General features: G+C 40.0%; 1 protein-coding gene across 1 annotated transcript in view; it reads right to left on the reverse strand.

Moving 5' to 3' along the window:
- Positions 1-26,148, reverse strand: part of PDE3A (phosphodiesterase 3A) — a 264,176-nt gene that overhangs the window by 32,570 nt on the left and 205,458 nt on the right. Inside the window, exons 3-8 of the mRNA XM_065632929.1 lie at positions 18,315-18,575; positions 13,979-14,133; positions 9,269-9,384; positions 5,280-5,499; positions 1,312-1,397; positions 688-857 (exon numbers count right to left, since the gene is read on the reverse strand). Coding sequence (XP_065489001.1) covers positions 688-857; positions 1,312-1,397; positions 5,280-5,499; positions 9,269-9,384; positions 13,979-14,133; positions 18,315-18,575 — 1,008 coding nt within the window. The remainder of the gene's footprint in view (positions 1-687; positions 858-1,311; positions 1,398-5,279; positions 5,500-9,268; positions 9,385-13,978; positions 14,134-18,314; positions 18,576-26,148) is intronic.

Raw genomic sequence — 26,148 nt, forward strand, 5'->3', positions numbered from 1 at the left:
ACAGACTCTGGAGAATCTAACTAACAAAGTTTTCCCTCTGCATCTCAACCAAACTTACAGCTGAACACAGTAGCCATGAGAAGATCAGCACTGGTCAATGTTTACCATACTGCAATGTTCTTACGTTCAAGACATACAACAACGTCATGGAGCACCCTCAGGCAAGTGCAAATTTATTTTAAAATAAGGATCACTGTAAATATTAGCCACAATTGCAAGGCCATGGAGAAGCTGAAGTGGCTGAACAGGAAGTCTATATATCATGCTGGTAGTTTGAGAAGATAACTTCTCTTCCTTCCAATCTATTCCCTTTAAAGGCAACACTTACGCTTAAGCCAAACATTTCAGAAGTGCCTCATGTCAGACTCATAAGCTTATATTTATTCATCAAAATAGATGGTTAGTGTTTCACAAGTGGTCAAGGCTTAGTAGCTCTCACACATTTCAGTAGGCCCTTTCAGTTCTTCAAAGTCAGTCCTTCCTACTACAAGGTAGAAGTCTCATACAATTGTTGCTTAAAAACATGGTCACAATCTTTAGACAGCTCTAGAGGTTTTTTTTGGTTTGGTTTTGTTTGGTTTTGGTTGGGTTTTTTTTGTGTGTGTGTGAGCTTGGGGTTTTTGTTGTTGTTTTTCCCTAGTATCACTACACACAGTCTGCTGTGCAAGTGGAACTTAATCAAGCTACCTCAGGCGGTATCAGCGGATGCAGAATGATGGTCTCAGGCGTGTATGTCCTACAGACGGATCCCTTCCGTGTCTGCTCTTTGGAGCAATCTGTCTCATCATCATTTTGTACAATATCGCTGCTATCACTGTTGTTGGTCTCATAGTCAGAAGTGGCTTGCGCAGGATCATCTAAAACACAAATCACAAAGCTTGTTGTGTGAACAGCAAGGATTGCATGAAAGTCATCCTGTGACCTTCTGAATAATAGCAACAGGATCTCTGACTCATAATACATATGTGCTGCTTGGCTGGGGCCAAAGGCAGACAATCTGTCCAAAGGCATTAAAGCATATACCCTGCAGAGTGTAAAAAACGGGATCAGGGATTGCAGAGTGAGAAAAATTTTGAGGACCGTTATTTGAGCTGACTAGGTTAGATGAGGGAAACTATATTTTCTTTATATTTTAACTCTGTTCTTCATTAGCATTTTGCACATGTTGTACAAACAAAAAGGAAAGGAGCCTCAAAGACAACTCGTATGGTCTCACCTACATACATTCTCCTTTTATGAGAAACAGGCATATCTGCCCTTTCAGTGAATGACTTTTAAAGGATGAGGAGTTTTTGACAGACAAAGAATTACCTGTTCTGTTCAAGGTGTGTGTGGTACCATCGCTTCTATCTAGTGTCCCATCACCAGTCTCTATTTGGTTATAGGGTCTGCCACAGCTGAAATAAAACATCAAGAAACATGCACAATATAAAGAACCCTGTGCGTTAGATAGTTTTACGCAACATGATTTCCTGCTGACAGTGTAAGATTATGTCACACAGTGTAAACTATGGTACAGGGTGCTATCTCAAGACAAAATTACAGGAGTGAGCTGAAGTTTTTTTGGAAGTCAGGAATATAAAAAGACAAAAATACAAAAAGACCTTGAATTAACTGGCCCGTACCAATAAATTTGTGTTGCCAACAGGAAACCTATACCATGTGATTTCTTTTTCTAAACGAATTTTTTATTCTTTATCAGTACACATAAACCCTCCCTGGTTTTGTATTACAGCTGTACTACAAACACGAATTAAAATGATGAAAATTTGCTAGAGTGCCATATAATCTTATATAATACAATCTGAACTCACTCATGATGTGGATTTACTCTCCTTTTCTTGCTTCAAACTTAAATGCGTTCCTCCCTAATACTGCAAAAAGGTATTTTTCCATTACTTCTGTGACAACATATCAAGTACATCAGAACCAAGGTGGCATTTTGGACAGAATATGAGGTGAGTGATCTGGCATCCAGACATTTAGCAATGAAACAAGAAGACAGAGTTTGCTTCATCATTCCCAGAACAGAAACATATTGTGGGAGGGATCACAACATCATGACCTTTCCAAATGATTGGTTCTTCCCTTCCATTAAAATGCTTTATTCCTTGTTTGTGATTCCCTTTAAGCCCTAAATGTTAATTCAATACCGGTTGGAACATTTCAAATTACAATATCCCAATATGACTGAGCCTAGGACCTGAGGGAACAATGATATATCATCAAAACTTGAGAGAACTTAAAAAATCTGAAACCTAATTTATGAGCTTTACATCAAATTTGTCCATGAAAAACTGTCATTTTAACATTTTTTTTCTCTGGTTTGAGTCAGTATTTGTGGCACATCCTTTATATGTCAGCCTTTGCAAAGCATCTATTACAACATTATTTTGATTGGTCAAACTTTGTACTAGAAACTTTGCACCAATGTAAGTTCACCATAAAAAAATTGGCTGAACTCCTATGCCTGATGGCTTTTGACTGGGTCATCCAAAACATTTTCTGGAACTTGGTATGACCTGCAAACATAAAGAAATCCTGAAAGAATTTAAAATAAAACTACAAATCTGTATACAATGACACTCGTAGTGCACAGCCAACTGAATAAATCTTGTATCACTCTGGTTTATAAACGAGATGAAAAACTGTATTAATTTCTCTGTTCCGCATTCTTTGTGGTTTCCATAAGACCAATGCTAACAAGCCAAAATTTAAAAATAATAGAGAAAGAAAGCCTTTGATTGGTTGTAATGCTACAAGGGTTTGCGTCATTATGAGTGGTACCCCTTTATTTCCAGAACATATGCAAACTCACACTGATTCAATATGTATGGTCCACATAAAACACTATATAAAAAAAATTCCTAAGTTACCTGGTGTAACACTTGAAATCTGCTCTATGTCAGAAGTAAACATGCCCACGCAACTTTAACTCAATCCCCTTCATGCACAGGCATTATAAAATAACATACTTCCTAATCACAGGATTAAGATTTTTTCCACAGGATTCCTGCCTCATCCACTAAGCAGAATAAAAAATGATTATTTACAACTTATTTTAACAGCATCATCTGGTATATGTTGTTGTTTAATACAGTTTTCAAACTCTGCTGTCCTACCACATTTCACTTTGTAAGTAAAAAAAAAAAGAAAGTACAGTAAAATTGCTGTCTTGATGCCCCTGCCTGGGTGGATCTGATTTAAAGCACTGAACCCATCAGGAGTTCATTTCCTCTCTTTTGTTGTTGGGGGAGGGATTGATTTGGTGGTAGCAGAGGTTTGCTGACTTTGTATTATTTCCTAGCAGGGCAGTTTTTTTGGCAGTAAATGTAGGGGATTGCATACCATGAAAACTAGCAATCTACAATGTGAAAGCTTAAACATTAAAAGATTTATTTCCAGCACTTTTTAATTTAACTCTCTCTGCTTGTCTTAGCCATTTAATGTCCTTTTTATTTTTTTTAATTGTGCTTACATTACTAAGAGGTACATTATTTATATGCGGCTGGTTCATCTTGTATCTGTGGATATCACATCTCTATATACAAATGGCCAGAAATATGACAGTGCTTATGATTTTCCAATGGACGTTAAAAGGACAGCGACTTAGTAATAGTTGATGCAAATTCTATTAACAGTCATTACATCATAATATTTTAAATAATGTGTTTGTTTCAAACAATCAACAAAACCTATGTGCTGGCAATGTAACTATTTGTAATGCTTATGCAGTCTAAGCATTTGAAAACAAGGAAATTAAGAACCTAAATACGTTATTCAACCTACGTAGATCACATAAGACAGTAGCCTCATAAAAGCTAACGAGCATTTTACCAATGACTACACTGAAATCAAAGTCTACACATAACAAGAAAATATATTTCATTGCTATCCACAACAATCTTACATGGATTACTTTTTTTTTTACACATTTTTTATGCAATTGTTAACCGTTCTCTTTAATGGAAGGCTTCCAGTGATAATTGTTACTAGTTGTTACTACTAATATTTTGTTGAAGCAGTAATAAAGGCACAGTTTAATCAGACAGTAGCACGTTTATGGTATATTTCTTATATGTAATACAGTTTTCATTTCAAATGAATTAGTGCCAAGACCCTGTTTTGCAATACCTTTGAAAAACTTTGAAAAGCACTTGGTTTCTAGTTAGTCACCTATGTCTTAAAAGCCCACCAGGATCCTAGGCTGAAATCCAGTGAGGATGACTCCCTTGAGTAAACTCAGAATCTCAGTTTTGACTTTCTCACACCCACTTCCAAGCCCTGCACCTCGCATATCGAGACACACCAGCAGTCGTGTGACTGACACCAGAAACTATTTCCAAAGATTTCCAAAGATAGTCAAACCTGATAGCATTTCCGTCGCATTGACTTGATGTGCTGTTTGCTAGCTAGCCAATAATCACAAATCACTACTATGACCAAAAGTAACATCTAATGAGCAAGGTAACCTTGAAACCACACTGGAACAGGATTCTAAATACCAGTGTTTCCCACTCTGCTGAACCGGACACAGATTGCAAACTGCAATAATCTAATTTAGCAACTGAGCCCTCTTCAAGAAGATAAAGAGAACAACCTTTTTTCCAAAAGGCCGATTTTGCAGAGCAGGTCTGCGTAATCTAATAATGGGCTACTTTTAAAGTGTGAAATTAACCTGTGTTACTGTAACTCTCTGCAGTAGGAAGAACTCAGCTGCAGCTGATTTCCGAAAAAAAATCCCAGTGCTACATAATCCGACTCTGCCCTAGGGAGGGCAGGATCCACTCCTTCTGAGAGAGAGAACTCAAAATGACACAGTCTTCAGGCATTGTTGGAACACCTTTATCAGAAGGCTACAGGCCAGCAGTTTTTAATCCCTAGCAGTCAGATTTTTCTATCAAATATCAGGTGCCTCTTGTGAAAGACTTGGCCCGTGACCTGGAAGTGACTGCTCGTGTTAAAGGCATGAGAAACACAAGCTGTTAACACGAAATCCAGCTTTTGGATCTGCAAGTTATTGAGGAAGAATTCATTTATGAATCAGACTGCGCATCTGACACGAGTAAAAGTTGTAAATTTAACTGATCGTCTTGCACTTTAAAAGCACTTTGCAGCATCAATCTACACAATTACTCGTATACTAACAACTGCTTAGATATGGTGAAATATCAATACACAATATGATGGCAAATCACAAAAACTTTTATGTGGGCCAAAAGAGATTGTCTGCAAGAATAATGTGAAAAGATTCCAACGCAGTCAAATTACTATCTTACCTGCGGCAGATGACAGAGGGGCTGATAATAGGGTCTGACAGGCTAGGTGCACTCTGAGTAGCAGTTAAGACTTTGTGTGGCTTTAAGCCTTGCTTAGTGTCAGTATCTGTAGAGTCTGGAAATGACACGGAAGTTGATTTTCCAGTAGGACTTGTGGCAGGCGTCCCCTGAATTGGTGAATGGCATGGGGAGGTGAGAGGTGCGATATTTTGCGGGATACCTGGCAAAAGAAAAGAAGAGTCTTGTCAATTAACAGAAGTGGCAGATGGTTATATGAGTTCACTGGGCAGAAACAGTCCTCTTCAGATGCGCAGGTACTAGCACAGTTTCCAAAAGGAAAGAGAAACTCTCTGAGCCAAGCCCACAGATGTCACAGAGAGATGAAGCTCCGTTAATATCAGCCACTTCTACCTGCTGAAGATCTGGCTCAAAATATGAAGCATATTCTCCCTGTTGAGTAGGATGCACTAACTGGTGGGCATGAAATGAAAGGCATGCGTTAGCGGCATGATTATGGGTATCAACATGTCCTAGCGACTGACAGAGACACCAAACTCCAAACAGACAGTTCCCAGACCCATATGCAATTTCTTGTTGCTTCACTGTCTCCATCTGTAAAGCAGAGACAAGAAAGGCTTACGCACGTTCCCAACAAATCTGAATTTTGACATGTGTGAAGACTAGAAATAAACAACAAAAAAGCAATATTTAGTCGTCATAGATTACAGGAATACAAAATACTGCACTTACTGTGCCATTTCTGCATTCCTCACAGATTTTGGCCTCCATCTTGTGCAGCTTTCAATATCTGCTGCTCACTATGGGAGACTTGCGACCATTACCTGTACCACATGGTATTCTACTCCTGAGCTAGTGTGTGAGAAACTGCCAAGATCCACACATATGAACATTGGCAAGACGTATTTCTCTCTGTCCCCAACTCTATCCAAGCACCACTGCCAAGATGTAATTCATCAGTCAGTACAGCGTTTGAGACAAAGTGCCACCTTCTCTTTGAATTCACTTTACATTTTCTAGTCTCAGACAAAAAGGTCCCATTCACAATATAGTGCAGGGGGGCAAAGATAATCTATCTTAAAAGGAAGTGCAAGTAAATTGACTTAACCTCCTGAGCTTTGTTCTGAAGTTTGTAGGAACTCAGCCCCAGCTCATTTACCATGTTCATCTTCAAAGCCAAATGACATAAAGAGCTTGGGAACTTTAACTGGTTCTATGTTTGAACTATGCCTGCTATCTAAAATGCAGTCCAGACACAAAAATTATCTTAGAATAAGGCAATATGTTGATCTAAGTTTATGAAATACTAACCTTGCAGTATATATGTGTACAGTTCCAGTCATTTTTCCTGATAACAATTTACTGTGATATGAGGTCAAAGTATTATTTACTGTTGACAATGCAAGAGTTAAAAATAATCTCTGACAGTTACTACACTACAATTTTGAGATATCCACCATCTCCTAAATTGTGATAAGGGTATTTCTACAGCAAACATGTGGTAAGTATTACCGTGTTAACTCAATGACTGCAACTAGGATATTATGCTATTCTTGAGATCAGAAGCCTACAGCCTACGGAATAATTAAAAAGTTATCAGATGGCCATGACATATGGAAATTGCTTTAAAATACAGAAAGCCTCTGTTTACACATTTACTGATCCACTGAGATGTCTGCATTCCATCTAACAAAAATATGTCTTTAAAAACATATTCATTGCAGAGGGGATTGAGTTGGATTATTATCTATCTTTGAGCTATATTTTACCAGGTAATCTTCATGACCATTAGAGAATACAATATATACGGTCATCTTTCAGCAATTTAAAGCAAGTCCTGGGAATTTAAACAGCAATTTTCACAATACTGTTTCGAATCACATCTGACTTTCTACTGCTAGTTTGGGCTTCTGTCTGTTAAAATATTTTTGGTTGTGTTTGTTTTAAAAGAGTAATTTGCCAGGGTAGCTAACAAAAAAAAAATTTACCAGGAAAATGCAAACCTACTTTCAATAATTCGACATTTCGCCATTTATTGGCAAAAGCGAGAGAAAACATATCTTGCTACAGCAAGGAATTTTGAACAATCAACATAAAAGAAAATGAACAATACAGGGAGAACTTTCAAGTTCATCCATCTGCTTAGGTCCTCCAGAAATTTTACACATGTGCAGTGTTGAAGAAGTAAAACAGTAACTTCAATGTGATGTGAAATTACATATGAAAACACTTGAGTTTACCTCGGAATTTTGCTAAAATAGGTATAGCTAGGAGTATATTAAAATGCTAATTCTTCATGTATAATTAAAGACACATTTTGTAAATTAACAGATTTACAGATTTCTCTAGATTAACTTCTACCAAGAATTATTATACATTGCCTATGGAGCTAATATATAAAAGTCTAATTTTATTAACTAATGCAAATTGATGCAATTCTTTCGTTGGAACACAAAACCAAATTACAATTAAAACTGCATGACTGCAAACAGTCTAAACCATCAAAATATCAGTCTTCTGCATAAAATACTAAGCCAAAATTTTTACTCATGTGAGCCAGTGCCCCTAGAAATTCCTTGTGGTGGAACGGAGCTTTCTCTTTATCATTGGGGAGCTTGTGCTTTTGGCCAACAGAGATGACTATTAACACTTTCTGGAAGCAGAAGAGACTAAATGTAAACCTGACTGATAGGGTTGGTAAGCGTCATTTTCAGTGTATAAAAATTACACACGCACACACTCCTCCTTTTCAACTTAATGGGTTAATCTCTGAAAATCACAAGTTCAAGTTGGAGTTATTTTCTTCTAAAACAAATGCCTGGATTCTTAATACTATATCTCCATCATTTTCCAGTTTCAATTCTATTCATTTGCCTATGTGCCTATTATCTTTTAAGATAATATTGTGTTACTTAATCTTCACTGTGGCATAACAAAGCAGCTTCTGTAAAAGAGGAGATAAAATAAACTCTTCAGTTTGAAAAGGAGATGAGATGTGACAGCGCTAGATATGCAGAATAATTGTGCAGCCATATCTTCAAAGTCATCTCTAAGTTTCGGTTCTCTGACTTTTCTGATGTCAGGCCTCAGGCACCTATCAATTTCCATCTGATGTCTGGGTGGTCAGTATCTTTGAATAACATTGTCTCAACATTATCCCATGTTTGGAAAAAAAATAACCCAAACAGGTTATTTAAAAAGGAAGGCCTTGTGATCATTTTTAATTACAAGTTAGAGCATGGGCAAACATTATTTTATCCTGCATTTGTACAGGGACAAGAACCACGTTACTGTGGACTAGGACTGATCCATGGCTGTCATAGTGCATGTTTCATTATCAAATAAGAAGACACCTTCTTAATTTCTTTCCCCCAGTTAAAACAGGAGTCATTTTTTTAAAGGCCCTACTTACTGAGTAAAATCCCCCATATTTCCCATCTCTAAAAATCAGTAAGAACTAGCTGGATTTTCTCAAGAATGAATATACAGAGATAGACCTCTGAGTTACAATGGCTGTGTCTTGGATATGTTTGCTTAAGAAAGGTCAGTTGCTGCCTACAGCTCTGAATGGCATTATGGAGACTGTGCTTCAAGAAATCTCAGGCCATATACACAGCCGATTAATTTAACTAATGTTATAGAAAACACTGTTCTCAGCCCTGTTGTAGTCAAGGGAATTACATGGATATAAATCACAACATGATTTAGTATCGCATCTGCCACATCATGTCATGACTAAACTCTATAAATCATAAAAGTCAAAACATTTACAGTGGCATCACTATGAGCTGTAATATTTTAAGCCACTGTTGGTTTGGTGTTTTTTTTTTTCCAACAAAGGAAATAACTATGTTTATATTGATGGAAAAATAACAAAAGACACAGACTGGAGAGAGACCAAAAGCAGCTGCACGTGCTAGTCACAGGGAAGCAGCTGAGCAAGGCTGACAGAGCCACAAACACCCACTCACCTTGCCGGCTCTGCCTTTTGGCATTCAGGTGGTTGGTAGAAGACATAGCGTAGGAGGTGGAGAAGGACCTGCTCTTTGTGATTGTCATCAGAATTGAACTGTTCCAAGAGTCAGCACTGCAAAACCAGAGCACAAACAAACATGGTTCGAGACAGCAGAAAGCCTAAATGGGAGCTCTTAAGAAGTTACAAGCCACAGCAAGAAGTATGTGATACTGAGACAGCACAAAATCTGATGAGGAAAACAGCATCTATCTGCTGGCCAAACTGCTATTTGTGAGGCACTCAGCATAGTATTCTGTGAAAATATTTACAACGCAGATACTCCAAAGCTGGACTTCCTTCAGTGCTGAGGCCTTTTCACTTTATTTATATGAAGATGTCTTCATTATATTGTTCTGACAGTACAAAGAGGCTTAAAAGTTGACTTGAAATAAGGTCAATTTATAGTCTGTTTTAACTCCTCCTTAAAACAGTCCGAAGTTCTCAGTGTAAATGAAAAGTCAGCCTCCTTGACTCCTCTGCTGCACCTGCCAGGCAGATACCCAGTATCGCTTCGGGCACCAGAGGAGCTCATCGGGAGACTGGAAGAGGCTCGGAAGAGCCCTGTATTGCTCTTGCTGGTGGTGTCCTCTTGTCTGGGCAAAGCACTTCACGCTCTAGCCAATTGAAACACATGCTGCATCTCAAAAAAAAAAAAAAAATCCTGTTGACAGACCCTCAAGACATTGGTCACTGATCCAAGAGAAACTCAGTCAAGGAAAATAGGGTGCATGTGTCTGTGTGTGTGGGGAACAAACGCCTGTCCTCTACAGCAGGATGGGCACGTGCTTGTATATATTTATGATTTCTGCGTACCAGAAGAGGCCAAACAGTTCTGTAAAGCAGAATTGTATTTATCATTGTTTTCCTGAATGACACTCATCAAATATCAGCTTCTTACAAGGCCATAGCATTCATTCTTATCATGAGGCCTATGACTTCTCTGTACAGATCCATAAGGCTGTTCAGGCTCCACATTTCTCTTCATAGTCTCACATCCAAGTGATGAGATGACATGCAAGGCAGAAGACAGCCTTTAAAAGCACTCTAGCCCCAGCTGAACTTGAAAAAAACAAAACAAAACAAAAACAACCAACTTGAAAAAAATGAAGTGTTCTGAAAGAAAAAAGGACATAACATTGTCTTAGTTCTACAAACACCTTATTGTTTTGGAAGAGCAAGCACTATCTACAAAAATATTGGCTGGGTGTCTTTGTTGGCCCTAATTCCTATAATCCATGACGAAGTAAGACAAAGAAAGAATCCAGCTGTTTCTTAAATTATTTTGTTTGCTTTGTTTTGTGGGTTTGTTTCTTAATTGACAAGAAGAATATAACACATTGGTCCACTGTAAAGTAAACCAAAACCAAACCAAACCATAATCCCCAGACCACATCCTTTGACATATAAGTGACTGAGGGAAGGAATATGGAAGCTCTATTACTTTTCCCAAATTATTTGAAGCTATAAGAGGACCACATCTTACCAGTTTAATGACATAGGGACAGAAGAATGCAGGTTTACTAATCTTAAACAAAGACTGAAGGGGGATTTTTGCAAATATTTGATTATAGAAATCTAGAGGTAATGTCCCAGACTGTGAGGAACACGTTGCAGGTTTTGTAACTGAAGAATCTGCCACAGGCTAATTCCAGTGTCATTTCCCGTCTCCCACCCTTCAAGCTATGAAATGCTCCTTTCTCTGTGACCTGTGGCCCGCTTGAATTAGGTACAGGGCAAGTGGCAGATAATCAAGATCTTTTTTTCTCCTTCAGTTCAAAATTCTTTTCCTTGAAAGCAAATCTGTATTGGTCTGCCAAAATTTTTAAAGCCAGACTTATAGGATTCATTTTTCCCCTTTCCGGAATACACATTGTTTCTCCTACTGTAAAATAAGAACTGCAAACAGTAGGCTGGGAGGCTTGACAGAGCTATAATTATACAATTGGCGACATTAGACATTGGAAGAATTGATAGCCTGCTTAGTTGGCTCATCATGTAGAGTTATATAACAACGGTAGAACAAGACCAACAATAATATTTAATTGCTCTCCTTCTCGCTCTGATTCCCATCTTAGGATGCTTACATACTATGCGAGAGTCTCAGATCAACAGCATAAATCAAATGCAGCCTGGGAACCAAAGGCTGGTGACTGAAGAACATTTCCATTTGGTTATAGCTTCTTCATATTTACTTTTACAGATATCCACAGGACTCCTCACAAAGGGAACTTTGGCTAACCGTGTATTTTTCTTGCACCAGACACTCAGTGTACTCCTCAGGCTGCCTTGAGCACCTACACTCCCTGCACAAGAGCCTCCTCTATGGGAAAGGTTTATGTGTCTGGAAGAAAGGCTGACCAAAGCAGCTCTCTGGGACTGCATTCACCCAGGCTATCCAACAGCAAACTCTAGGGATGTCGAGGCTTCTCAAGTTCTATCTTTTTCTCCACTACTGGCACCAAACTTTGAATTGCAGAAAAAACATTTGAGCCTTCTGATATCACGGCTCTGAATTCTCTTTATTGAATTTGGTGCTTTTGCTCTGCTCTTCCTTTCCCCATAGCAAAGCATGTCTCCACACTCCTCCTTTCCAAGATCTTGCTGAAGTGGGTAGGGGACTTGAAATTTATTCTCACAGAGTGGCACCATAACTACCGCACTGCAAAACCGGCTGCCCTCCACCCCTCCTTTGAAGGCTCTGCTCCTTTCTGACTAGAATAGAAAAATATTCACGGAACCAGAGACGAGGAAATCCTGTTGAAACAGCTATGAAACATATCATAGTTAACAGTGCCCGGGACCCAAGCCTCTCTTCTCATAGAGGAGCACCATGAGAGTAACAGCCATTCAGCTCCTTGTTTCACTGGCTGCTACTGGATTATTTGCCACAGCCCTCGTGAAGGGTTAAATGCAACTCACCTCAGGCTATCTCATAGCACGGAAGTCCCAAAATGTGAGGTGCCTGGGTCTGAATGCCCTCAGGCAGAGAAGAAACTTTATTAGGGTAGCTCTCTGCAAATGCCCTAAACCAGTCAGCTGCTGGCTGTAAGCAGGTGAGCAGACACAACTTCTCTCCCTTTCATGGGAGGCCTATGTATTTTATGATACTGGCTCAAGTATCAGGCTCTGAGAAACAGAGAATGGGTAAGAGTGAGCAGGGAATACCTAACTGATACAGTCAATCATAAGGGAATATAGCCAGAAGATAAAAACCTGTCCCTTATGCTTCTGGGTAACTTTGAAAGACTTTGATGGACATGCTGTAGGAAATTGGAACTAAACTTCTTTTTGGGCACCAAATGGAGTAGGTAGGTACCTCAGCCTATGCAAACCTCTTTGTAGACCTAGTCCTCTATTTCTACAACACTATATGAAGGTAACATTGCACTGTGTATGTCACAATTCAATCCAGAACTCTTTTTCTAGGCAAGACAAATAATGTACAATTCCTCCAGAGATTTTGCTGAAATCCATTTCGAGGCTTTATCAATTATTGTTTTGTAGTTGTGACTCTTAACAGCACCATTACCTGCTTCCACAACTCTTGAAAATAGGAAGCATCTTAAATGAATAAGTAAATAAACACATCATAAATAAAAGTGGGCACTCAGTCTGCACCCCAACAAAGCAGCTGTGTTTATTCGCTTCTTGTGGCAAATTAGGAAAAGCCTTTTAACTAGATGAGATAGTTAGGATTAAGGATGGGACAGTAGGGATTCTGAATCCCAGTAGCTAAACTCTGTGGTCAAGAAGTAAAGAAGTGCTCCACTGCAGTGCTTAAAATTAAGGGAAAGTATGGCAACCATCCAGTAAGTGAACTTTACACTGTCCATTTCATTTTCAACTTTGCTTTTAACCTCTATCAGTAAATCTTCCTTTTTAATTTTACTCCTAGCTCACACCTTTTTTTTTTTTTTCTTTTTATTTTCCCAATGGTAACAAATATACTTAGAGGCTTAACTTCTCTCTACTAAATCACGTTTTGACCTATCTAACTCAATGTGTTTTATTTCCATCTATTGCTGGTATTGCATTTGCATGAGTTTGTTCAGGGAGCCCTAGGCTCTTGTTATATTCTGCAATTAAGTGTGCACCTGGGATGCAGGGTATGTACAGTGCTGCATCATCATATGATACTCCATTTCTATGGACAGAAAAGCATAAAATAGTGTATTTTAGGACGGTCCACTTGAAATCAGAGTTTGTGTTATGCAAGTTAGTATCTAGAGGATGGAGAAGCGCTTTATGAACTGGTTTAATGGCAGGATCACATAACTACGTGTGTTCTTAGAAGTGATATTCAACAGCTGGGTTACTTGTTAGAATTGTTTCTTGGCCGGGCAATACCCAGGGAGGAAACTGTTGTATATCAAGAAGACTTTAACCACATATCTTACCTTGTTTCCAATTTTATTGTGCAATTCTGCACTTTTCTAGCATAAATATATTTTTTCCCATTTTGCTTCACAATAATGGGAATAGTTTTAGCATAAGCTGACTAAAATTGGTAATACCATTTCCTTGGCAACACAATTTACAGAAACATGAAGAAGTAGTTCTAACATACTTTGGAGTCAGCATTTTTATATCAGGGACATCATCATGCAGAACCAAAGAAATCTGCCCGAAGAGAGAGACATAAAAGACAGAAGAGGTCACTTGTAACCTGGATGAAGATGATTCATGAGGTTTGATGCTGGCACTGCGATCCCTTCTCACTGGAGCTGGCTCCAGTGTAGGTAATCCCGTGGCTGATGTTGTGGTGGTCCAAGTTGAGGACACTCGTCTCAGCAGTCCTGGAGGCAAACTTCTCCGTAAGCGCTAGAAAGGAATCAGTTGCTTAGAGTTTATATAGGCTTACAAACACTTTAAACATGCAGAAGAAAAACATCTTCATTTGATTAATTCTGCCTGACAACACCTAGTGAGCTACATTAAATCTGGTATTATGATGCCCACCTTCTATTCAAATCAACACACTTGGTGCTTTAAATGCCTGGAGTGTCTAGACCATAGTCCCTATTTCAAGTTTAAAAGAAGGTATATTTCTACAGCCACATAGCCACAGATATTCAACAGCTGGAGCTCTCACTGGAGTCAGCCAATGTTGGTTGTGCTCTTCAAAAAGTTTGGTTTTATATGATGTGGCAAAAGGCACTTAAGCGAGTCATCAGGGCCACAAAGGTGACTGAGGGATTGGAGCACCTGTCACAAAAGGAAAGTCTGAAGATACCTGAGATTGCTCAGCTTGGAGAAAAAAAAGGCTCAGGGGTGATCTTATCAAAGTATATAAACACCTGAAGGAAAGGTGTAAAGAAAAAAAAAATGCCCAGGCTCTTTCCAGTGGTGTCCAGTGACAGGACAAGAGGCAGTGGGGCATGAATTGAAATACAGAAATTCCACTGAAATGTAATAAAATATTTTACTGTGAGGATGATTGAATACTAAAAGAGGTTACCCAGAAAGGCTGTGGAGCCTACATCCATGCAGATACCCAAAACCCAAATGGACACCCTCCTGGGCAAGCTGCTTTAGGTTGAGTCTAGAGAAACCTGCTCCAGGCTCAGCTTCCATGAGCTGAAGGACTGGACTAAGCGATCTCCAAACTGGACTACATGATCTCCAGATATACTTTCAACCTCAGCTGTTCTATGTTATAAACTGTCATGGATGCTCACAATCAGAGATTCAAGACAAGAAAGGCTGTAAGAAAAATAACAGAAAGAGAGCTTCAACTTTTTGTCCTGCTGTATCTACCCAATCCAAAGATCACCCACTGAAATAAAACTTTCATGCTCAGGGCTATGATGTCTCCTGAAAAGCTTAGGGAAAGCATCATGGTTCACAGCAGATTTTTCTTGACCACTCTGCATTTTTCTTTCACCTGACACTTCCTTTTCTCCACTAATAGGACTCACATTGTTTTTCCAAATTTTTGAAGGCAGATAGTGAAAATAAAGGATGATGACCAAGTCTTTGCAGATCCAGATTTGCTGTTGCAGATGCTATCATTTTCTAAGATGTTTTCTTGTAGTTCTTGTGAAGTGCTTATAGTTAAGAACTAAAATAAATATATCTCTGTGAGGGAGAGCTTTGACTTTGCCAGAGGGTTAAGAGATATGAGATGGAAGACACTTGTGGTTCTGAAGCTCAGACTTACAGTTAAATATGTTAACAACTATCTTACCCAAAATGCTCAGTGTCAGATGCTTAAGGTAAAGACCCTAAACCTATATTTAGACACTTAAATAAAGTACTGCAAACTATTAGTTTTATGAACCGTAATACATTTAGGTCACTGAATTCTTCAGTCAAATTAGTCCTCTGTAGGATTAACTTATTTCTTCATCCTTCATTTCTCTTCTCCTCACTAGGTATTATGCAACAGTAAGCTGGTATCTGTTCTCTGTGCTTGCTCATGTGATGGCAGTGTTCCTCCATGTAACTTTTCCACTCAGAGCCTAGAGTACAACCATTATAGACATGTACACTAAAATAAACTGGAAAACGTGCTTAACAACCTGTGAACATCCATTTCATACATACAGCTGCTACAAAGGCAAACAGGGTAATAATTATCATCACACTAAAATACATTAACAAAAGAGTCACAAGTGTTACAATTCAGATGCCAGGAAATGCTGGAATGAATGCTGGCTGTGCCATGTGAACTGCTAAAGCATTTGCCTGTGCAATGTCCTCTGCCTATATTTAATTTTACAAGGGAGACTGCAGGACAAAAGTATTTCAGTTTAGTTTCAAAAGTGAAATGTAAGCCTTGCAGGACAGCTAATTAGCAATGAACCTACCATTCAAACTACTTCAAAGATGACATGTTCTTTCTAATTTCTCACTTACTAAATGTGAGTGGTTAACAGTGGTTATTTCCTGTTGGATTCCCGAGCATTCATAAAGTCATCTGTCAAGGCAGTAACATATACTTTTTTTGTTCAGTCTTCTTTGGCTTCTTAAGACTATTTCGAATGAGCTCACAATATTTGTCATATTAAGTATTCTGGCGATATCCCTGGGAAAGTGATGGAACAACTTATCCTTGGTGCCATCTTAAGACATATCAAGGATAAGAGGGTCATCAGGGGCAGTCAACATGGTTTCACCAAGGGGAAGTCATGCTTGACCAACCTCATAGCCTTTTATGAAGACGTAACAAGGTGGATTGACGATGGCAGAGCAGTGGATGTGGTCTACCTTGACTTCAGTAAAGCATTTGACACAGTCTCCCACAGCATCACCACGGCTAAACTGAGGAAGTGTGGACTGGACGACTGGATAGTGAGGTGGACTGTGAACTGGCTGAAGGAAAGAAGCCAGAGAGTCGTGATCAATGGGGCGGAGTCTGGTTGGAGGCCTGTATCTAGTGGAGTCCCTCAAGGGTCGGTACTGGGACCAGTATTGTTCAATAAATTCATCAATGACATGGATGAGGGAATTGAGTGTACTATCAGCAAGTTTGCTGATGACACCAAGCTGGGAGGGGTGGCTGACACACCAGAGGGCTGTGCTGCCATCCAGCGAGATCTGGACAGGCTGGAGAGTTGGGCAGGGAAAAATTTAGGGAAAGTGCAGTCTCTTACATCTGGGCAGGAACAACCCCAGATTCCAGTATAGGTTGGGGAATGACCTATTAGAGAGCAGTGTAGGGAAAAGGGACCTGGAGGTCCTGGTGGACAGCAGGATGACCATGAGCCAGCACTGTGCCCTTGTGGCCAAGAAGGCCAATGGCATCCTGGGGTGTATTAGAAGGGGGGTGGTTAGTAGGTCGAGAGAGGTTCTCCTTCCTCTCTACTCTGCCCTGGTGAGACCTCATCTGGAATATTGTGTCCAGTTCTGGGCCCCTCAGTTCAAGAAGGACAGGGAACTGCTGGAGAGAGTCCAGCGCAGGGCCACGAAGATGATTAAGGGAGTGGAGCATCTGCCTTATGAGGAAAGGCTGAGGGAGCTGGGTCTCTTGAGCTTGGAGAAGAGAAGATTGAGGGGTGACCTCATTAACATTTATAAATATATAAAGGGTGAGTGTCATGAGGATGGAGCCAGGCTCTTCTTGGTGACAACCAATGATAGGACAAGGGGTAATGGGTTCGAACTGGAACACAAGAGGTTCCACTTAAATTTGAGAAGAAACTTCTTCTCAGTGAGGGTGACAGAACACTGGAACAGGCTGCCCAGGGAGGTTGTGGAGTCTCCTTCTCTGGAGACATTCAAAACCCGCCTGGACACCTTCCTGTGTAACCTCATCTGGGTGTTCCTGCTCTGGCAGGGGGATTGAACTAGATGATCTTTTGAGGTCCCTTTCAATCTCTAACATTCTGTGATTCTGTGATATTTTTGTTTGTTTCATATACAACATTTTAAACTTGGTCCATTGCACCTGGAGGTCATCAACAGACTTTTTCATTGACTTCTATATGTTTCACACCTCTAGCTAAGGGATGGAAGAAAAGACTCAAATTCATAAAGAATTTCAAAATCCAATGTTCAATGCGGGCAAAAAGGTCCCTCATATTACTACTTAATTCCCTACTGTTAATTGACCAGAATAGTGAAACTACATGCACTTGGTCAAATCTTTTGAGTGGGAGGGGAATATCTTTGTGAGAAGTAATGGGACAGACTTGTGAGTCTCGATGTCAAAAGACTTTTGCTTGCTCTGCTCCCCATCGTGTCTTCTCTCTTAAGCTCCAGCCAACACCTGTGAAGAAATATGCACACCCTGTATGTGAACTACCCTGTGTTGAACATCATCTTCTAAACATGCCTGAACCAAAGTTAACCTGGCCATGAGTTGAAGGACACACAGGAATTTTCTTACTACAAAACCAACAGTCTACTTAGCTGTCCTTTTAATAGTACAGTATGATTAGTGCATAAGATGTGAATCTGAAGCAAACAAGCAAAAAGTCCAAGGAAACATCCCACTAGTCTAGTGCTGCCCCTTTAGGGAGAGCAGAGTTATAAGATGATGGACAGGATCCAGTACTCACCTTGGGAATAGCTAGTTTCTCTCCTTTCTCTGGACATTCCTCTGAATCGGAGCAGGTGTAGTTCTCACTGAAGGACACCAAAGGGTTCACCCTTGGCTTGTGGATGGCCTGGAAGGTTAACTGCGTATTAAGCAGGTTGCTCACTGTTCTCAGTGAAGTACACACATTGGGGGGCAGCGAAGGATCTGCTAGAAGGTCTGTAATGAGCCCATGTGCTTCTCCCATGACAGCAATATCCACTGTGATACTGGTACCAGAAGACTAAAGAAGAGAAAAATAATACATATAAGACAATTGGAGTGAATAACCTGCTGAGCAGTATCTAAAGCTATGGTGAACTCCCTCCACAACTTTTGTTAAAGTGGTTACCCACAGGGTGGAAAAATAATAACATGAAATATCTCTTTAAATAAGGAGAATCATGCTGACTAAATTGATCATCAGGCATAATGCTCACAGTATGCAAAGAGTTTGGAATTTCATCATATCTGATTTCCCAGCTTTCACCATCTGCAGCTGACTTAGCCCATCTGAATGAATTGTCCAGGCTCCCTACAGAGACGTAGTCAATGGCCAGGGGCTATTTGCACAAATAATTTCGGACACATAACTTAGGATGGGAGGAGTCCCTCTTGAGAGGTGCCTTTCTATTAACTACAGAGGCATCTAGAACAACTAATGTTCAATGCTTATGCTTAGATGAACAAGCATACACTGAGATTTTTAAAATAACTCCATGCTATTAAATGGTAGCATTCTGATATGGTGGCAACGACACTCTTCTCCAAGCAACTGCATATTGGGCAGCTATATCAAAACTGAAATGGACTTAAAAGTGGATTTTACAATCTTTATTTTATTCAGACAGAAGAGACAAGAATAATTACTCTATAGATTTGTAAGACCAGTTCAGGTGGTCCTTACTTTCCCTTGGATTTGAAATATATACCTACTTTACATATATCATTTTGGAATAATTATTAACTGAAGTGATGTGTAAGCAGAAATAATACCAAGTAGCAGTTCATATCACTGGCAAGTCTTACACACCCTATCCAGTACATGTATATAATTGATCTATAAATTACACACTGCAAACCAACTGTGGTCCAGGCAAACTGTCTTCGTACATGTAGTCCATCCATCATGCACACAGGTAATCTAACACAGCTGTAGCACTGGGCTTCCAGTGCATGCACGAGAGGATTGACCCATAAATGCATCTTTGAGATTCTCCAGAACTTCCCGACATTCAGCAGCTCCAAGTACCATTTGTCCTGAAATCCAGCAGGGGCAATATATGGTACATAGCTATGTATACATGTAACACACAGTAACACTGCTGCAGCCCATGGCCCACCAGAACAAATATATGAACATCGGGGGCCCTTGGGAATAGCTGTTTCGCTCCACTGATATACTCCTCACGTCCTGCTTCTCACTAACACAGAGGTAAGCTGAGGGACGAGAAGACAGGCCTCCTCACTCACCATCCTCTCACACAACCAGAAAATCAGCCTCTTCTTCCCCTGTTTCTTGTCTTTGTCATGATACCAAAGAAAACAAACCAGAAACTGTTTAATACATTGAAGTGCTATTTCACCCTACTGAAAAAAAATGGCTGAAGTTAATTTAATGGCTTTTTCATTGCTTAACATCTCAGAAGTGCATGCAGAAGATTCTGGCAGATGCTAAAGAAAATTCTTAAATTAAAAGACAAGGCTTGGGATGGGAGGAATTAATTATCTATCTTAACCTCAGTGCTGAAAAACAGACCAAAGGGGAATAAGGGAGAATACATAACTCAAAGTGCGATAGAAGCCTCATATTTTCGGCAAAACTGCATAATCTACAGTTTGAAATTCTATTAAGCCTGGAGCCTGGAGTTGTTGACTGCCGATCAGAGACAGAGATTAATACTTCAATGAAGTAAACAAGTCTGACTCAGCGGGCCGTAAGCAGAGGCCCAGATTTTGTACAGCAGTACTAATATTTTGCAAAGCAGCCAGCATTGTTCTGCATGATTAGTACCAAGTGGGGGAGGGAGAGGGAAAGCCCTTCTCTTCTCCCCGGTGTACTTCTGCCACAGGGCCTCTGACATGTGGGGAGGCCTTGGCATGTCTTGGTGACCCCTGCCTCGACTCTGGGACCCAGCAGATGGGTCTGATTCAAAGGCCAGGCTGTGCTGTTACGTGAAGAGCTGGTGCTGAAGACACGTGGCCCGGGAATGGGGACACCACACACCGGGTCTGCATCCTCCCCGCTGAGCTGTGCCTGCACCGCACCTCACCTCAAAGGACAGTCTGCGCTCAAATCGAGTTAGGGTCTCACACACATAACGCAGTAAGGCTGCTGCAGCCCATGCCCCACCAGAACAAAGCAGTGAAAACGAAGTGATTCTCTCTTTGGAAGCGTGCCCTGCTCCTGGGAAAAGCTTCAGAGCCTGGCAATGTCACAGATGATACCCTCTCTGCACAATGTGCTCTTCATACGGCAAGGTGGCAGGACCTTTTGCATCTTTGACCAAAAGGACACTACCTGCAGATGCAATGCTTTCACCTGACCCCTCACAGGAAACCCACTCAGCTACCCGCCCTGCCCTTGGGGAGCACAGCGTGCCCAGAGAGCTCAGCTCCATGCCTGTAAGGAGGTGGGGGTGCACGCTGAGCACCCCTCACCAGGGCTGTGACGAGACATGAGGATATGCAACCAGCACAGACCAGCAGGAGTCACCATAAACCAGCCACGGTTACCAATTTGTGCAATGGGACTTACTGCATTGCACAATAATTCCGACTGAAAGCACAGTACAAGGTATTTCAAAGACATCACTGTGCTGTAGTAAGCTGCTTTAAATTGCACTCATGTATATCATAGTTACAGTATTATTTGAACTAAGTGTAAGGCTCAGAATCCTTAGAATGAGAGCACATATAAAAAGAGAACAGCCCAAGCTTAAATTCCTCTCAAAGAAACAAGCAGAAGAAGGTAAACACTGCTCTAATCCACTGATTCCAGTACATTAACACCGCATCCTAAATTGGTACAGTTTGCATGCTGTAATTTAATCGCACAGAACTTGTATACAGGACAACAGTTTCTTTTTCAAGCAGTTTGAATATTTATCTGTCTCAAGATGAATTTAGAGACTAGTCTGACTAGATAAAATTACAGGTATTAAAATAATTATTTTCTAAAACTAATTACAAATTGCATGAAAACATTTAGGGTTTTTTTTCTGTATTCTCTACTACAAAACAATAGAGAACTGTGTCTGCTTTGCAAACCATTACTCAGAAAGTAAACTAAAATGCATTTCCCTAAAGGACAATGAAACCTGGAATTTTTTATAAAATACATATGGTGATGTAAAACAAGATAAAGTTTTATGTAGGACAGCAAATTGTTGAAAAATTTAGATTGATGTAATTGTATATATGTGTATACATACACATGCACACACACAGTCTGTTTTTAGGGTAAAATTGTGTCTGAAATCCATGCTCAGACTTTGTAAGTAGTTTTCTACTAATGTGCATAGCCTCTGCATTAACTGATCTGGCTTCTTTCCAAACTGCTTTACTCATTGAAACCCAAAGGCAGGATACTTGGGAATAGAGGCATGAATAACATGTTTGCAATCAACACTAATGAACAACTAACTTGATAAAATGAAACAAAACTAAACAAAAAACCTGAAGAGCTAAGCTAAGGTGAATTTAATTTCACACTGGTCAGTATTCATTTACCAATCCACGCCAATAACTGTGAATGCAGTTTCCTCCCACAAATTTTGGAGAAGATTCGCTTACTGTTCACTTTGTGACTTCATTCCCACTCTGATTTAAGCCATGTCAGACAGTGACTAAAACGGAAGCGTTCTAGGGCATAAGAATGAGAAAGCAAAGAGGCTGGAAAGAAAAGCAAAACTGGATGAACTAAACATACTCATTGATAACTAAGGTAAGGAACAAAATAAATGCCTTAAAATGTTGGAAAACAGCTGGTTTTTTGCTTGCCTTACCCTCTCCCCGCTTCTTTTATTTTAAACTGGCATTCGAGTGGGTGTTTTAGGCTGTGGTACCACCTGGAATTCTAACTGGGCTCAAATACACTTTCCGTATGTTTTTGGGATTTGTTTCTTTTTTTAAGTGTACAGAAATAAAGGAAAAGGTTTTCACCTCAACAGTTCACGTGAAAAACAAGATGGCCAGATCACAGAAAGATGCACTAGAAACCAGGGACAGGTGTGCACAGTTCACAGCACCAGCTGTGCAATCACCTAAGCTTCCATGGGTGGGGGCTTACTGGGAATTTGCAAGAAAACTTTCACGTACCAAGAAGCACACATACTGCAAAGCGCAGGACCAAATCACAAGTAGCACGTCCCATTGTCACATAGACAATTTTTTTCCATGTAGGAAACTTATCTTCAAGGAACCCTCTTAAATGCAATATGAAAACAATATTCTGGCAAATTTTAATGAACACTTAGAATTTTTAGGTTTGAATAGTGTGTTTTGGATTCTGTACCATGGCTAGAAAAAAACCCAAACACTCAAAATTTGCATAACCTTCTGTAGGCTTTCATACTACATTTCACAAAATCACGTTCGTTTTCTTCTATTAAATTACATTATGCATAAATATCTAAGAATAGCTTTTTACTCACTAGGGGAAAAAGCAGATAAAACTATCCAGCAAAAAAACAATTTAGCAAAATAGGAATAACAAATGCCTTTGTCCATAAGACCTGATAGATAAATTTAGTTTATGAATCGTACCTGGTCAAGAAACAGTTGACCCACCTATGAGGCAGATTTGACATCCTTATACTTAACAAATGTCTTACTGTAAATAAAAGTCTTCCCCTCCCGCATCAGTGTTTTGCATGTGATTCTCATAAAACTGAACTCATCCGGCTTAAAAAATTGCTCTTTCTCCACCCTACAAGAAATTATGATTAACGTGACAACACAAAACCAGTCAAAACTTAAGCATAATAAAAAAGAAAAGAAGAAAAAAACCCCAAAACAGTTATCAAACACAAACCACAATTCATTTCACACAGCTTCATGTTAGGCAAAAAATAAAATCTTCATTTGCTGTGGCTTGTACAAGGAAAAGCACTGAGATGCTGGCTTTTCACCATGTTCTACTCAAGAACACTCTGTAAGTGAAAGAATGGGGGAGGCGAAGAGGAAAAAAAAAAAGGGAAAAAAAAGCAGCATCCAGTGTATCTTCAATCTTCACACAATTACGAGCAACAATAAATCACAATTTGATATAGTTTCCAAGTCACATCATGAATGCTCAGGCCAAGCTGTCTGGAAACAAAATTAAAAGCAAATATAATTCTCCATTATTTTAATGTCCACAGAGCGATTTGAAGGATAAACATGAATTGGCTTCTATGGAAATAATGAATCATTTTAAAGGCGCCACGGACTTAACTACTCCACCTTTCACTGAATGACTAAGGAAAAAGAAAAGTGTGCATACAATTCTTTGACATTTCACTTTTCTGTATTTAAACCTGCAGAACTGGGGTCTTACCTAGGCTTCTTATTTTTATGTTACTTTTATGTTGTACTAACACAACATTTTAGGTTTTCTCTCTTCTTTGGAGAGCAAATAGTACATTTATGAGAATCTTTTCTCCATCTTAACGAAGCACAGCATTTCCACAGCTCTCTGGAGATGGATCAGCCGCAAGCTCTGTAAGGCATGTTCTTTGGTAAGGCTGAATATAGCACCTTCCCGTTGTCTCATCATGTTGATCAAAGAAAACATTTCCTAATCATCAATGTAATCACTGATTTTGCTGTTGATTCTTTAAAGCACTCAGCGTCATATAACCACAAACCAGACACGGAAGCACAAAAGGAGGAGCCCATAATCAGGGAAGACTCTAGATCCTCTGTGAGCCATAAAGATTATGGTTTTGCCCCTGTTTACATGGCATTTGAGATGGCATCACCATAACAAAGCAGCCCTTCCTGGTAACGATGACATTGAACTCTGATCTGCAGAACAGAAGGTGTCAAAGCTAACAGATGCAGTGTGTCTGTAGCCTGAGCGCTCGCCAGCAAGACGCCGGAGGGGCTCCAAGGACCACAGCACGGCCAGGGGAAAGTTTTATATGTAGTTCTGCAAAGAGAGGATCCAATAAAATGGGCTCACTTAAGGGTTACACGTTTTTGTCCCCTCAGCACTCACTGTATTGCAATGACAGGCAGCAGGAGGCAGCAGGAGGCAGCTGTGCTCGGGGGCAAACTGCACTCCGATGGGCAGGTTTTTATGGCTCTCTCTCCATAATCTCTCACTGTCTTAAACTGCCAGGTCTACTAGCAAGCAAGGCCACTAATTTGGACCTTCCTCTGGCATCCCATAGGTTGCCATAAAATTTCTAGGAAGATAATTGTCTCCGGTGCTTCCTCACACCTGCCAAATTTGCTTGAAATTGTCAGACAGAACGTTCACATAAGCCTATTTTTTTCCAGAAAACCAGGACGAAAGCAATACACTTTTTAAATGGCTCTAACATTTAATCTATTCAGAAAAACACAAACTTTGCACATATCGAATTTAGAGCATTTCAGAAAGAGGCACTGATTTGAGGAGGAAATGCCTTTTTTTTATTTTTCTTATAAGATCTGTGGAATGTATCACCATTTATAGCAAACTCTGGGGCTGCAGTCGCCATCACCACATCCTGCACCTCTGCCTTCGGTGACACCATTCACAAAGCTCATAGCTACAGCTGACTAAACTTCTTCCATTACAGGACCTTGCAGTTCGTGATACCTTTGTCAGCCAAAGAGCTCAGACTGAAACAGCCCATGCCAGGTATTTGTCTGGGGTGAATTATTTCAGCATTTGAGAAAAATTTTTCAGACATTTACAAGAACACTGAGTATTTCATCCATGCTAAAAATTCTTAGTAAACTGATACCATTTAATCTGCAGCAGGCACTGAAGGTGCGGTAAGGCCTTTTGCTTCCCCTGTCCTGATGTGTGCAGATTTAGTTATATAGCGTCTGGGAAAAACAAAACCAAAGCTTGCCTTGCGTGACTTCTGTGGGTTGTCAGAAACCAGCCACCAAACTTCCCAAGGACGCTGTGTGCCCTAAGTGCGTACATCTCCACCTGCTGCCCATGTGGCCTTGTGCACGGTGCTCAACATCCCGAGGGGCAAAGGATCACACTGAATCCAAACTGCACTGGCAGTCTGCAGCTCAGACTTACACCACAATTATTCTTCCCTCTTGTTGAGTGGCGATGTCACAGTAATTGTTAGCACTGATAACACCACTGTGATTGCTCCTCTCTTCAATGTCCAGGCTTGGGTGAGCATCTCCCTGGATGGGCCATAGCTGCTCAGAGAGAAGTCAGTCTCACAGTTTTAGGAAAGACATCTACATTAAAAAAAAAAAAAAATGCAAGAGATTCTTTCTCATATCATACTCAATAGGCAAACTGATGTGCCCTCAGAAAAGCATGGCTTCAAGGTTTTGGCAGATAAGCACTATGAATTTACAAAAAGGAGAAAGAGAGAAACAGAGAATACATTTTAGTCCTAAGCAGCTTTGGTGCCACCTGTAACTTTGAAGGGAAACTATCAGTTCTTGCTTTCAGGTCACTTATCAATCTTTCCTAGATTTGTTAAGTGAACCAAAAGAAAATCTCTTTGTGGTGGTTGGCAACCAAGCAACAACAACAACAACAACAAGATAGATGCGGAAATCATCTCAAGGAGTAGGATGACTAGATTTAGTAAGATTCAAGACCTGTAGACTAGGAGAGTCTTCACTCGTGTGGATGCAAGTACTGG

The sequence above is a fragment of the Caloenas nicobarica genome, chromosome 1 (assembly GCF_036013445.1).
Source record: "Caloenas nicobarica isolate bCalNic1 chromosome 1, bCalNic1.hap1, whole genome shotgun sequence".
Taxonomy (NCBI): Eukaryota; Metazoa; Chordata; class Aves; order Columbiformes; family Columbidae; genus Caloenas; species Caloenas nicobarica.